The following is a 13812-nucleotide window of genomic DNA, read 5'->3' as shown; positions in this document are numbered from 1 at the left end:
CTTTCACTTCCTTTGCTGCCCTTTGCCGTTTTGGTAGGGGGGTCGGGTGATCCGAGACAACCGGGATCGCCGGGGGAAGGGCGCACGCACTGTGGCACCGTGAAATAGGCGGACTGTTTCCAAAATATGATGTTTAAAAACATAGATCTTTTTGCATCTAGTAATATGTACATACTGCTTTTCTTTTTCTTTGTTTCTAATTTTTATCGCGCACAAGTATTACCCAGCAAGGACCACATGAACGTTACGTGCGACCTGACTTATCAAGCCAATCAGAACGCACAGCGACTGGCGTCACTGTCATATGGCCAAGCGTGACTTCCAGTGCCGGAAATCGTCGTTGTGTGTCGCTGTATACAGATCAGATTTAGGAAAAAAGGATTTAATTGAAGCAGACGTGGCATTAGGCCGAATTAAACGATAGTAACAAAAATTAAGCTTTTTTTTTTTCGAGCTTGGTAGCGCACAGGTCACTGCCCCATCATGGAAGGGGGCTGCTATAGCATCCATCCAGAGGATGGCTTCTCTGTTCAAATAAAATTACTATGTTTTCACTGTTCCTACTTGCGCTACGATATCGCCGCATCCCACAGTAACAGAGGAAGCGATGGAAACGACGTAGATAATTTGTTTCGCAGGGCCCCTTTACCTTAAGGTCATGGTGAAGCGCGAAAATATTCGGTTATCTAATGTTACAACCCCTCTCTGTCGGACGAACCGCGGTGCTGAACGCATGCACAGGCACACACACACACACACACACAAAAGTAAAAGCTGCCGCGTTCCATGCAGAGATAGGGAAATCGACATAAATTGATAGCCACATTACGTACAGCAGGTGGTCAGAAATGATACCGAAAGCCACCCCCTCCACCTTCCTCCGCATGCAATAGAACTGCGTAAAACCTTATGGATTGTTCTTTTTGATATTTTCGGTGTTACTGCATTGACTGTTGTAACAATCGCTACAGTATAGCTTAGTGACTGTGTCCTTGTGCTTTGGCATCACGGGTTCAATCCCATGTCGTGGCGGCCCTATTTTGTCGAAGTGTAAGAACACCTGCGGGCTTTAGGTTTAGGTGCACGTTAAGAAAACCCAGATGGTCAAATTTATACGAAGTCCTCCTCTGCGGCGTGCCTCATAATCAGTTGAGGGTTCTGACGCATAAATACACACACACACACTCTCTCTTTATGTTACCGTTTCAATGTTTTATTGGCTGATAGTCGGATACAACTTAGTAAGACAGGAGAGGTGTGCCAGCCGATTGCCTTTGCGACTAAAGAAATAGTCTCGCTCGTGTACTCGGCGATGTTCTCTGGTAACATCGCCGGCCGTTCGACTCATGACGTCAGTCTCTAGAGTGCGCGCCCTTTGCTGCAGGCTTGTATGCATCCGCCTTTGAGGAGGAAATGCCGCTGCCTTCTAAACTTGTGCCCGTCTATGGTGACTTCCAGTGGGCGAAACGAAACAGTGTCTGAAATCTGGAGAATCGGAATGACCGATTAGTGTCTCCATCTGAAAACGTTGCTTTCGATGTACGAAAATTATAGAAATTTTTTTCTATATTTATTTTGCGCATTATACCAGCGTCTCCGTTTGGAGAGGCGCCACGTTCTGTTTTCATTCCTCCTATCGCATGCTGCCGAGACTGTGCGCGCCGGGAGCGACTGAACTTCGCCGGTCGTTCTTCCCGCCGTCGAGTACTTATTTGTACACAGACGTCACTAAGGCGTCCTTGGCATGCAGCGATTGCAAGCTTTACTGCACGATTGAGCCACGATCTCTTTGCGCGATTGGCTTGCTGAGACGTCTGGAGACGCTGCAGGCTCAGTGGCACAAATGTTTAGGCGACTGACCTGTATTATGAGGTCTCGTGCGCTGTTCGGCGTACAGGCGGGAATGGTTTGTGAAGTGCTCCTTTATGGTGCGTGTACGTCTTAATGCATCGAAGGGGCACCTGTTGTAGAAGGCCCTGTCTTTGTAGTGTCTAATGACTGATGGCTGCCTTTTACGCAGGCGCTGGTTCCTCCTCCTCCTCTTCGTCCCCCTCGCCAGCGTCCAGCTGTGGAGCGGGCGGTCCCTGGTGGCCCAAGGGCCTGCTGCAGGTTGACTCTCGGAGGCTGGCCACCTGCCCACCGGGCTGGCTCCTGTTCATCGTGCTCGCCGCAGCGCTCCTCCGGATAGCAGGTACGCAAAGGAGCGCATCCGCGCAGGCTCGTTTTCAAGGCTATTGAAATAGGCCTCTGGAGGAGATATGCCGTTCGATCGTCACCGAAAAACTCCGTGAGAGTGTTGGCGTCCTCCCTGTAGGAGAAACATGCCCCGTAACTGCCCTTCCTATTCGCTGATCTTGGCTAGCTGAATGCTGTTCGTTCATTAGCATTCCCCTCCTCAGTACCTGTAATATCATCCCCGACACAAGTTGGCGGTGGAGTTACACAAACTCGGATCCGTTACCACGTCTATAGGCTTCGGGAACGTGCGGCTCCTCTACCTCGTGTGCTTGGCCGTGCCTTTCTTCTATCTGTCAGTAGCCTCTAGCGCTTCCTCTGCATATTGGCTTATCACTCTATCGCCTCGCGCAATGCGATGTGCAGCGCTTGTCCATAGAAAGTGGCATGCTGTCGTTCCACAGCAGAAAAAAGAATGGTGGATGGGGAGGCGAAGGACGGCTGCTTGATGCAGCAGCTCTCGCAGTCTTCGACATCCCGCGCACCGTCGTACGCAGTAGTTCCAGGCTCGCCTGACGTTTTCCTCCTGCTTTTTCTCTCCTCCCTGCCTTTTCTTCTTGGTCCCGAGCGCTAACGGGACGCGAGCACGCAGCTTCGCTTGTTCGCGCGTGCGCCGCGGTTGGCCCGTTGTCTCCTCATTGCGCACCGGGACGTGAACGTACGCACGCGCGCGCTGTTTGAGCCAGTGTTGTATTATTGCCCCCCATCCGTTCCCCCTTTCTGCCTGCCTTCGAGGAGGGGAGTCGGGCCGAGAACACCTGGTGACCGGCTTTAGCCCCGAGGGGCGTTCTCTACCGCCTCCCTCCTTCCCTGTCGATTCTTTTTATGCTCGCTTGTTTGTTTGCTTTTGCCTCGCGCGCTAAAGCACAGCTTTCGAGCAACGTGGTAAACCCGCGCTCACGCAAGCACGCGACGGAGCGCTGATATACCACGACGTTGCAGCAGTACCCTCCCTTTTCTACCGGCTTCGGCCGTTCCTCTCTTGCGTGTAGTTTCTTCCCATCTTGTATGCGAGTTGAGCTGCGTGAAAGCTGGTGTATGCAAGGAAAAAGAAAGCACAAGTACATAAACGGGGTCCCATTTGGGTATACTAGAAATTGTGTGCCCCCTTGCGAAACTGTCTCCCGAACTTTGTCAGTAGGTCTAGCGCGCTTGGTTTCGGCTGAATCGTTCTTGGCTGCGAACGTCGTAGGTACGGAGCGTGGACAAGAGCGTGTTAGTTGCACCCTGTGTCTGCAGCATTATGGCGTGTTTAAGGCGTTGAAGGGCGCGTTAGAAGGGACCCAAGGTTGTCTGAGTGGAGCGTAATGTAAGTGATCTGCGGGCGGCCTCTGTACGGTAATGCTTGCATTTGATGTTAAGTTTCCGGAGCCGCACCTTGGTAAGGATTCTTTTTTCGATTCTGTTCGTTGCTCGCCATCCGAGTTGCTGAGCCCCGCAATAGCGTGAGCGCGGCTTCATCCGAGTAAATGACAACGGGCACAAATAACGAAGGAGATTCGTTACAAAATGTGCCCGCTTATGATAGGTATATGTAGGTCGCGTCGGTCAGATGCCGCCGTGCACCATAACGTCGGCCTGTGTTTGTAAGCGCTCATCCGCGGCCGGTCCTTGTGCCGAAACTTGTTAGGAATTAAAAGGTCACGCTATGTCACTGCCTTGCCCCGCGTGTGTCGGTGGAAGAGCCGTCGCCGTGGTTGCTGTTCGAGAAAGCGCGGATCCTTTGTGTGCCTTGACCGTCTTGCACTCCACCCTGTCACGCGGTGCCTGCGGCGTCGGCAGTGGTCGTAAATCTTCCTTCGATGGCGGCACTTTTTGAGATTGTCGCACCTAGGTCGGTCGGTGCCTTTTCTTCGTCTCGTCCCCGAGCGCTCTGCTGCGGCGTTTCTCCCTGTCGTATCTTTCTCTTTGCCCCCTCCGTGCTTCCCTGTATTCCTCGCGCTACCCTGCTTCCGTTTTACTCGCCTTTCTTTGCTCTCTCGTCTCTCTCTCTCGGGGACATCGCGGCTTATTTATTTTCCCGCGGCTTCCTTGTGCCGGCTGGTGGTTTCCGGGAATCGGCCCGAGCAGAGAAATACCTTTCCGGGGCCTCCTCCCGAAGGTCGACTTCCTGGTGGCGACCTTGCTTGGCGTGTCCCGTGTAATAATTTTTTTTTTCTTTTTCGTGTACGTTTTATCCAGTTTTTTTCGCGACTCCTCAGAAACATCCCCGCAGGCCCGCGCATGGCGCATGCTGCTGTGATTTTGTTTTCTTATTTTTGTAATTTTCGCTCGATTCTTACTGGGCGTTGTCGTACTGAGGTCACGGTGCCTACACCCCCGGAATTATCGCCGAAGGTGACCCTCTGCTATGCAGACCCTGCGTACTCCCCGAAAACAGGGACGGCTGGTCAGGCCTTTCGCTTGTATGTGCCACAAGCAATTTGGAGATGAAGCTGATGCCGTAAGAAAGCGTTTCGGTTGTCCCGTTTCCCATTCAGTTATGACTGTGTCTGCACACCTGAACTTTTTTCATTTTTATGTCACGAGGCCTGTTGGCACTGGGTCTTATGTGTAGAACCATTGTGCCAGAAATAAAATCAGGCACCAATCTAGCCTAGCACCGAATGCGCGTTATCTTTATTGTTTCTGAAAGCGGCGAACACTCCCACAGTTTAGGGAAGAGTAAAGCGGACGGCAAAGGTGGAGTGGTGCGTCTGCGCAAACCCTTTCCTCCACCGGGGCTGCTTCCTTCGAGGTGGTGGTTTTGTTTTAGCACTGCTATTTTACTGTTATCGGGAAAGCCTTCGGTGGCACGTTTGTTGTGAAGGGCGTAGTTATGGCTTCGCAGTCGAACAGGTGAAAGATGACGAGAAAAGAGGTCGTTTGGGGCCGGACCGTGGAGAAGGGGGAGCGTTGCGAGAAGGAAGCACGAACGAGGTGTGCTCGCTTTTTCCCCGCGATTGCAGCACTGTCAGCGCATGTATACACAAAGCGCAGGAGCGTGTGGCGAGCAGCAGCAGGGTATCAGCGGCGATGTCTTAGTTAGACGCGCTCTTCAATTACCGAGTCGTCGAAACGGAACTTGCCGCACCGAAGCCCTCCTGCGCGCGCGCAGTTGCTTGTGGTGGCCGAAGTGGGGGCGGTTTCCTTTGGGGAGGGGGGGGGGGAGGTGGCAATGGAAGGCGAAGCTGCATTCCTTTCGCGAGCTGTGCGCGTGCGGGTGGTCGCGTTTCTCTCCGCACGCGGTGTTTGGTTCGCGGCGCTGGCCTCTTCTCCTAAAGAGGTCCGGCTATGCGCGCCGCGGGTTGCGACCTTTGCTGTCTCGCTTTCGGCCTCGGAATCCACTCGCCTCCCACCTTACTGCAACCCTCCTGCTGGTGGCCCCCGCAAGCCATCGTTCTTTGGCGACCCATAGTGTGCGCTGCAAGACTTGGCGAGAACGGACAGAATGCCGCCGCTATCAAGCAGGGGGCTGGGCGAGGGGCCCATTGGCCACGGTCGCTTCTAATGTGCACGTTTTACGTTTTGCAAACAGACGCGCCGGGGGCAGGAAAAATAAAAATGAACGCCTCCGAGAGCGAGAGTCGTGCGCGAGGTTAGGGGAGCGAATGCGGGGGGTTAGGTTTGAGGGTCGCGCGTGTGCGTGTTCTTTCTCCGCGAAACGTCACTCGTTGTTGTAGACCGAGTCGCGACGTCTTCATTTCATGAGGCGGTCAACCACTAGCTTTGTTTGTTTGATTTTCGAACGCACGAGTGGTTAACCGAGGAAATCGTACTTGTCTGCGCCGCCTAAGCGCAGGGAGGACTGGTTGTTTCTGCAGCTGTGACCGCCCATAATTTAATTAAGCCTATTGGATGTGGAATTAAGTCGGTCTGGCATCATTTGAAACACGTTCTCTTCAGCTGAAAAAAAAAAAAAAATGTCTGGACTACGTTGCGTGGCCGCAGCATTCCTTTAGCAATTCCGAGGCTCTTGGCAGAAAACAATACTGGCGCCTTCCGAAGGACGTGTTTGCACCGCTGCTTGCGAAAGCGGTTTTGCATTGTGCAGAAGCGATTTCGAAAGCGGCAAATGCTCAGCGCTGGCTTGTATTCCTTTTTCTTCCGCTTGTTCAAAAGCAACTGCGCACCTTCTGTGTCCGCGAGTGCTGCAGTTGGGGCCCTGCAGGTGTCACTGTGCAATCGCCTGCTCAGTGAGAGCATCTCGCACTTTCATTATTTACGCGTTCACACTCACGGCTGGAACCTTTTTTTGCCAGCGCGGCATCTGGTCCTTCGTTGTTCCCGTGGCACGCGCTTTTTTTTTTCCTCGACCGGGCATATCCGTCGAACGGCGGCGGGCCGGCTGCATCCGGGACGACCACTCCGGAGAACGTCGCGCGCGGAAGCGAGCGCACAATGCGCGCACGCATCCCATGCTCGCCAGGTCCGGCGCTCTGTTGGCAGGTAGCGCGACAGCAGATAGCAGAAGGAGGCTCTGTTTCCGCGGTGCTCGGAGGGCTTCGTTGCGCACCACGTCCGCGCGCCACCTGGGATCCGCGCTGGCGCGCTCACTCGAGGGCACGCCATTCCATCGCGCACAGCTGTCGGTCGCCGTATACGGAGTCCACTAGAGGAATGCGAACCACTGAACTGCACCAAGCACAACACGCGACATTGGTGGGCACTGCATGTGTCCACTCTTAAGTCCAGTTTCTCTTTTAGCCACTTGTTGCCGTTTTCGCCCGGCTCTCCTTTTCGCGTGTATTGTACTGGCCAATCTGCGCTAAATGGACGGTTGTCCGGGATGTGCCGACCATTGGATGCTGTATTTCCACACGTCAGAGCAAGGCTGGAAGCTTTAGGGCAACCGCTTTTAGCTGCGGTTGTCGCTTGTCATTGATGATCCCAAACGAGGCGAGCCGTTTTTTTTTTTTTTTTTTTTAGTCTTCTCAGACAGGCTTAATTTGCACACGCACAGGGGAAGGTGGACACGCGCGTGTCCATATTCCTCTGTGGTTTTTCTACCTGTAGACCGTTTCCATTCGTTGAATGTAAACAAAGTTGGTTAAAGCAGGAACAACAAATGCGATTTCAGTAAAACGAATGATATACGCACACGGCTCATGTATATCGAAAGGAGAGAGCGCGCCTTTTGCCGTCCGAAGTGTTATGCTGACTAATTTTCTCCATTCTCCTCCACCATTTTTTTAAATAAACGCTGAGGCGGTAAAAAAAAATCGATACGGCTTGTTGTTTCGGGAGTTTATTTGCGCCGGCTGACCTCGACGCAAATCCTCTTCGATGGCAAACCGTTTCGGGAGGCGCTGCAAGGTCCTCGTGATGATTTCGTTAAACCGTCGGTGCTTGCTGATGCGTGGGGGCTAGGGCGCCTGTCGGTGACGCCATGTCGTCCAGCTCGGCTGATGCTGCGGCCTCCTCGATTGGTCACCGCGTCGTTGGGATATAGCATAATGACGCCGGTTTTGTCGCGTATCAGCCGGCACCGCTTGTGTGAACGCGCCCCTCTCTGCGCAGAGTTCGTTCGCCCCGCGCCGAAAAGCGAGAGGCGCGCACGCTCAAGTCGCGCGATATGTGCCGTGCAGCAGTGTATACAACAAGCTCGGCAGTTGTGAGGAGGGCTCTGCGGCGCCACCAGCGCTGTCGGCCGGCGACACGGGTGAAGGCTCCCTTGCTCGGCTTGGCCGCTCAGCCGTGGCGCCTTGTTTCCCCTTGGCTGGCTGGACCTCTCCTCTGGCCGGACGGTGATTAGGGCCCCCGCGGCTACGCCGAGCGCTGCCCCCTTTTTTTTTCGTTCCTCTCCCATGCGCGGCCCCCGAGAGCGGTCTGTGCTACATACGCGTCCTGGCGTGTTGCCGCCGCCAGCGGACGTCTCTCAAGTCGCCCGAGCGCACGCACTGGCGTCTCAGCAGACGCACAACGCGCCAGCGGTCTTCGGTCTCGAGTGGAGACCGATGGCGTTCGTGGCAGAGGCCAGTGATGTGGACAGTGTACGTTCTCCACTCGCCTTGGCTGGAGATTCACTGCTGCGCTAGAACAGTTCGGCTAAGGTCATTATCGCGCGCTTTTTGCCCTGAACCGAGCTTAGCCAAGCCTAGAACCGGCCACCACGGCCTGACACGCAGAACGGCTACAGAGTTTGTACAGCTAAATATCATGCAGGTAAAGTTGATTCGAACTTGAGCGAGCCGAACGTGCTTCATTGAACAGTGCGACGGCCTGCGCTAAGGCACGCGCACTATGGTGGCCGATATGGCGTCGTTGACGGACAGGTATGGCGGAGGCGGTTGGTCGCTCTCGGCATGATGCGTCGTCCGCATGTCTCCACACGTCATATCTCGTTCGTCAAAAGCGACCCGTGTCGGCCGCTTTTAAGCGGTCCCTTATTAAGGGGGCGTGGTTCTTGCAAACACATTCATTGTGCGTCATCGCATCTACCACCATCCTAGCTGGTCTCACTCCTTCCCCTCCCGGCGGCCGGCGCGCACACAACGCCCTGTCTGTTGGCCCGGTTGACTCCACGTCGGGAACAGGCCGTGCATGCGGTTGCCGCCGCCGCCGCCTATGTTTGTTCCGGCCAAACGCCCCTGTGCAGTGCGCATAACCCTGGCCGCGGAAGAGAATAGAACGCACCACCCCCGCCGTGTTGCTCTCCCCCTTTCTGTCGACTCCACTCGCCCCGGAGTGGAACGAGTGAACCCCTTCGCGGAAGCTGAGGGCACCTGTCTCCCAGCTCCTATTTTAGTTATTCCTGCAATTAAGGCACCTATTGCGTGTCAGATGCACGTTTAAGGGAGCGTACAAGGATGGCTCTTGGGGCGTCCTCGATGGTGTCAGTCTGCCTGCTGACGACATTGTCGGCGTCATGCTGTGTGTAGCTTTCACCTTATAACCACACAAGAGCTGCATGGATCGTTGTATATGAGATTGCGCAACTCCATAGAGAGACATGGATGACGGGTGTCGTAGGTGGGAACTATTGTCTACGTAGCCCACCTCCTCAGTGCCACAATGGACAAGGAAGCGCGCGGACGAACCGCCTGTTAGAAAATTAAGAAATGCGACGCCGCACGTTGTAGCGCCAGTGAGTGTTGGCGCTCGTTCAAAAGGAAAAGTGCGATCTGCGTTCGGCGATGCGTGGCCATCATCGGTGTGCGTCGAAGGGAGGAGGGCCGCATTGCTATGGAATTCCTGCGGCCTTCTGCTGGCGCCGCGCCTGTTCGTAAGGTTAGGGAAGGCAAGACGACTATGGTTTCGACGTCGGCCGGTGTGACGTTCATGCTGGACTGTAGCCTGTATAACTCGTTGTTTTGATCAGGGGGCCTTGACCAATTAATCGCTGCAATAGTTGTGACGTATTAATTACCAGGTTGGGCCTTTTTAAAGACTCCTCATCGAGAATGTGATCGCCTTCCCACTGCCCCTCCTCATTCCACACCCCCGTCTTTTGTGTGCTGAAATGCAAGAAAGGTCTATTGGGTTGCCACTTATGCATGTGCCCTCTCACAATGGTTTAACGCGCCAAAATCCGCCTCGATCTCAAGATGCTCGTTCGCCTTTTCGCTTTGCCGACGCGGCCATATATGCACGAGTCCTTGCGGTGCTGCTTTCTTGTCGGGGCGGCTGCGTTGCTGCGTGTGTCGCTCTTTGAGGTCGTAGGAGGGGGAGTTTCGATATCTCGGGTTTCCCCCTTTTATTTTCCTTCCGCGAGCCGCTCGCTGTGCTGCGTGATGGGCGATCCGAGGCCCAAGCGCCGTCAAAGAATAGCGCTCCTGCAGCTATCTATATAAGACCGGGCGGCAGTAGTCACGGAGCCGTTGGCGACGTCCGACGTGCGAGGTGACAAATGAAATCTCCCTGCTGCTCTCTCGTTTCTGCTGCCCTCATCTGATTCTTTCTTGTGCCGCCGCCTTCTTACGACGAGCGCTCTTCAGCGGTTTTCACGCACCCAGTCTCTCTTCATTCACCCCCTGTGCTGCTCGCGTTTTTTGCGCTTTTCTGCAGCCGTGCGCGTTCTCCCCGTTTTGCTGCTGCTGCTGCTGCTTGGAGCAGGCGGCTTCCGTTTCCGCCCCTGTTTCCGGTTGGAGAGGAAACGAGACGGTCCGTTCGACCCAGCGTCGTGCTCTGGCTTTTTGCGTTTTCGTATTCGTTCCGTCTCCATTTCGTCTGCACAGAAGCTCTTTTGCGACCCCCTCCCCGGCGTCGTCTGCTCCCCTCGTCGTCGTCTACCAGCCCCCCCCCCACCCCCTCGCCCCTTTCTATACAGCAAGCCCAACTTACCCCCATGTCCTTGCTACCCGCGGCTTGATCCAGCGTCGTCTCGCTCTTTTCCCCTTAGCAGTCGCGCGCCTTACGCGCTCCCTGGACCAGTCCCTCGCCATGTTAGCTATATCGTTTCACTTCTGTATTTTGTGGTTTGTCTGTGTTTACGCCAACATTATTTCGCCAGCCGCGCTGCGTGTCATCTGGCTTGGCCTATAATGGTATACCCGTACTTGTGTGTTGTTGCTTCCTCACTATGGTGTTCCAGCGTTTGTGCTGCGCCTCTCAGTGAGGTAGGCTATAGGCAGTGGGGAGGATTGACTGAAGGTATAAAAGAGATCAGTGAAGAAACGTGTTCGGTAAAGCAACGAAAAAAAAAATAACGGTTTGCTCCTATGATAATGTCATCCCTGATTGTCGGTGTATATAGTGTGCATGCGTCACGACTCATGAGACATGGTTTGAGCATTATTTGTTCGTTCGTCTCATCCACGCTTATAGTGACGCGACCTTTACATCTGGCGATTCTCTGTCGCGTCAGTTATCACTTCATGAAATTGCTATTGAGTTCGTGCTTGTCCTTTTAAATTACGTGACGGAGACTGCAAGTTCGTCCGTCGATATTCGGTTGTGGCAAAGTTGCCAACATTTTTGTAAAATGCAGGCTGAAGACCTCTTATACGCTCTGGAACCGTAGCCTTGTTGCCTCAGTAGGGGCCTAGGGCGTCTCTGCGCTCTCTGAAACGCATCGAGGAACCCTGGGTAGCACCCTCACGCATGACACGAATTACGTACACCGTGGCCTCCTGTAGATCCGGAAAAGCTATGGATGGTAACGCATTGCCGCGCCGCCAGATCACGGAGGCCGTGTATTGAGCATGTATCTGCAGAAAATTCACATTTGCACTCTTAGCCCGTGACCCGAGTTCGCCGTTTTCATTCTACACTGTAGAACACCCGGAGTTCTCCTTGCCAGTGACCATCAGCGCTTTTTGTGAACTCACAGGAAATTAACGCTCGCGCACAAGAGTTTTCGGAATGCGGAAATTGAGAAGACACACATGTAAAATCTTTGCCCAGCTTGGTTCTCACATATTCACGTTGCGCGCTGCTTCTTCCTTTCTGTTATACCATGCTATTATTATTATTATTATTATTATTATTATTATTATTATTATTATTATTATTATTATTATTAGTAGTAGTAGTAGTAGTAGTAGTAGTAGTAGTAGTAGTAGTAGTAGTAGTAGTAGTAGTAGTAGAGGGAAGACGCAGGGCAGGTGTACGTATTGGAGACCCCAACCTGCGCGGCCTGCTGCATCTCGCACAGTTTTAGCTTCTCGGCGCCGACTCATCCAGGCGATGTTCGCGAACTCCCTAAGTACAATAGAGGGGAGAAAAAAAAAAAAAACGCGGAAGCTGTGCATGCTGTTGCTGCTAATACATTGTGTGAGCTTGTGGCCCCTTCACTAATGACCTGGTGCGATTGACGGCAGGGGACTGTTACGAACGTTTACTTAACGGGCGGTTAGTTTCCGCGCGTGGCCTCATCTTCCCGAGATCCGCGAGTGGTGCGTGTTTCACGGACGCCGGGTTGTCGCGGGCCGCCCTGCTTGCTGCTCGGGATTTTCGCGCCCGTTTAGCCTCGCAGGTGCGACTCCACAGGCGGCAAGCAAATCGAACGGGCGATGCGAGCCAGGTTGCGAGCCTTGAGAAACCCAAGGGCGGCTGTAGACCCGAGACCCTTGTCTCTTCGCGGCGGTCGTTTCGTCTCCGTCACGAACGGCCTCGGTTCGTGGATCGGGTGGCGTTACGGGTATACGGGGTGGACCGCTGACCCTCCGCCTCCTTACCCGCCCCACTCTTTAATGATTCGTTTTTCATCGACACACTCGATGGGCCACTTCATCTGCGTCGGCCGGCAAACAGCCACGCCGATTGGCCTCCACGGTGTCGTGCCAACTTTTTAAGACCCACAGCAGTTATGCGATTCGCCTTATCCTCTTTTAAGGCCGCGTGGCTTTGTTTGCGCTGCCAACAAGCTGTGCTTGCTTATTTTCCGTGGTCGTTTCACAGCCACGCGACTCTGTAAGCAATGCATGTGTCACACTCGTGCGCTGCGCCGGTCTTAAGCGAGCGTATAAATGATTAGCATCTCCGCGGTGCTTGTCAAGTGCCGCCATCGTCCTGACTAATTGTTTGTTTTGCATATTGTGAAAAACAGTGCGCATTCACTTCGTTATCGACTGCGCGAAAGCCGGGTGTCGATGTGCTGAATGGGTGGATATCACGATAGAGTCCCCCTTTGAAACGAGATGGCGGGAAGGCCCCAAGCTTAAACTGCGCGCATTCACGCCTGCTCTCGCGCTAAGCCGCAAAGCTGGTTCGAAGCAATGTATGGTGTAGAAATTAGCATCCACTGTTGGCGACTTGCTCTTGTGCAAACATATGTGTGTGCGTGCACACATACACACGCACGCCTACATGGACTTGGTATGGCGGGATTTACCATACCTAATGCACGGGTGCACGATTACAGGGGGTCGTTGTCGCAAATGCCTGTGTGCGAACGGGAAAAAAAAAAAAAAAACACTCCGTGGTCGCACGCACAGCTGGTCATTACGGTCTCGTTCGTAATATTGTCCGCTCTTCGATGGCGACAGAGGCCATATGCGCCGTAATGACAGCCGTTTATCCGGCTACATGTTGTCTTATGATTGCTTCCTGGCATTAGCTACATGCGATTTTCCTTGCGTCGCGGGCGGTACGAACGCATGTAACCGGCAAGTTAGTTCACTATTGTACAAGTTGTCGTGTAACGCTCGGCGGTGCGTCGGATGTTATTGAGGCGCCTCGCCATGGCTCTTTGTCCACCGATTGCGGATATATCCAAGGTCGGCTTTTGAAGAGCAGCAACGCATAGACGAGATCAAAACGCAATCCCGCGCGCGCTTTTCCGGCGTTGGCAGCGGCTGCGTATATGCAAAGACGAGCTTCGCCACGCGGAAGTCGCTGCGTAATAGCACTGCGGTGTAAAACCGCCGGATCGGCTCCCTTGTTTTCGTTATTGCCGCTTTCGTGTCGGGGGCAGATCCTCGCCGTCGTTTGTACACGCGTTTATACCGGTGCCTCGGCCGTCGGGTGGCGCGACGTTCGAGATTTGCACGCGCTCGCGTGCTTCCTCCTGGGTTTTCCTTTCTTGCACCGGTCCCCTTGCTTCCTCCTCGCCTAGCGAGAAGACCATCTGCCGAGGCGGCGGCGTGCGCCATGTGCTGCTTGCTGCATTGCCGTACGCCAAGTTGCGTGGCGCGTGCCGCGTCTCGGATATGAAGG

The 13812-nt window shown here is 54.0% G+C and overlaps 1 protein-coding gene across 4 annotated transcripts in view; it reads left to right on the top strand.

Annotated features, from left to right (window-relative positions):
* Positions 1-13812, top strand: part of LOC119397769 (protein spitz) — a 143422-nt gene that overhangs the window by 104300 nt on the left and 25310 nt on the right. For all 4 annotated transcript variants that reach the window (XM_037665169.1, XM_037665176.2, XM_037665172.2 and 1 more), the window contains one exon: positions 2021-2191. In XM_037665169.1, coding sequence (XP_037521097.1) covers positions 2021-2191 — 171 coding nt within the window. The remainder of the gene's footprint in view (positions 1-2020; positions 2192-13812) is intronic.

This window comes from Rhipicephalus sanguineus, chromosome 1, assembly GCF_013339695.2.
Source record: "Rhipicephalus sanguineus isolate Rsan-2018 chromosome 1, BIME_Rsan_1.4, whole genome shotgun sequence".
NCBI lineage: Eukaryota > Metazoa > Arthropoda > Arachnida > Ixodida > Ixodidae > Rhipicephalus > Rhipicephalus sanguineus.
Note: the sequence above shows the minus strand (reverse complement) of the source record. Positions and strands in the feature narration are given on the sequence as shown.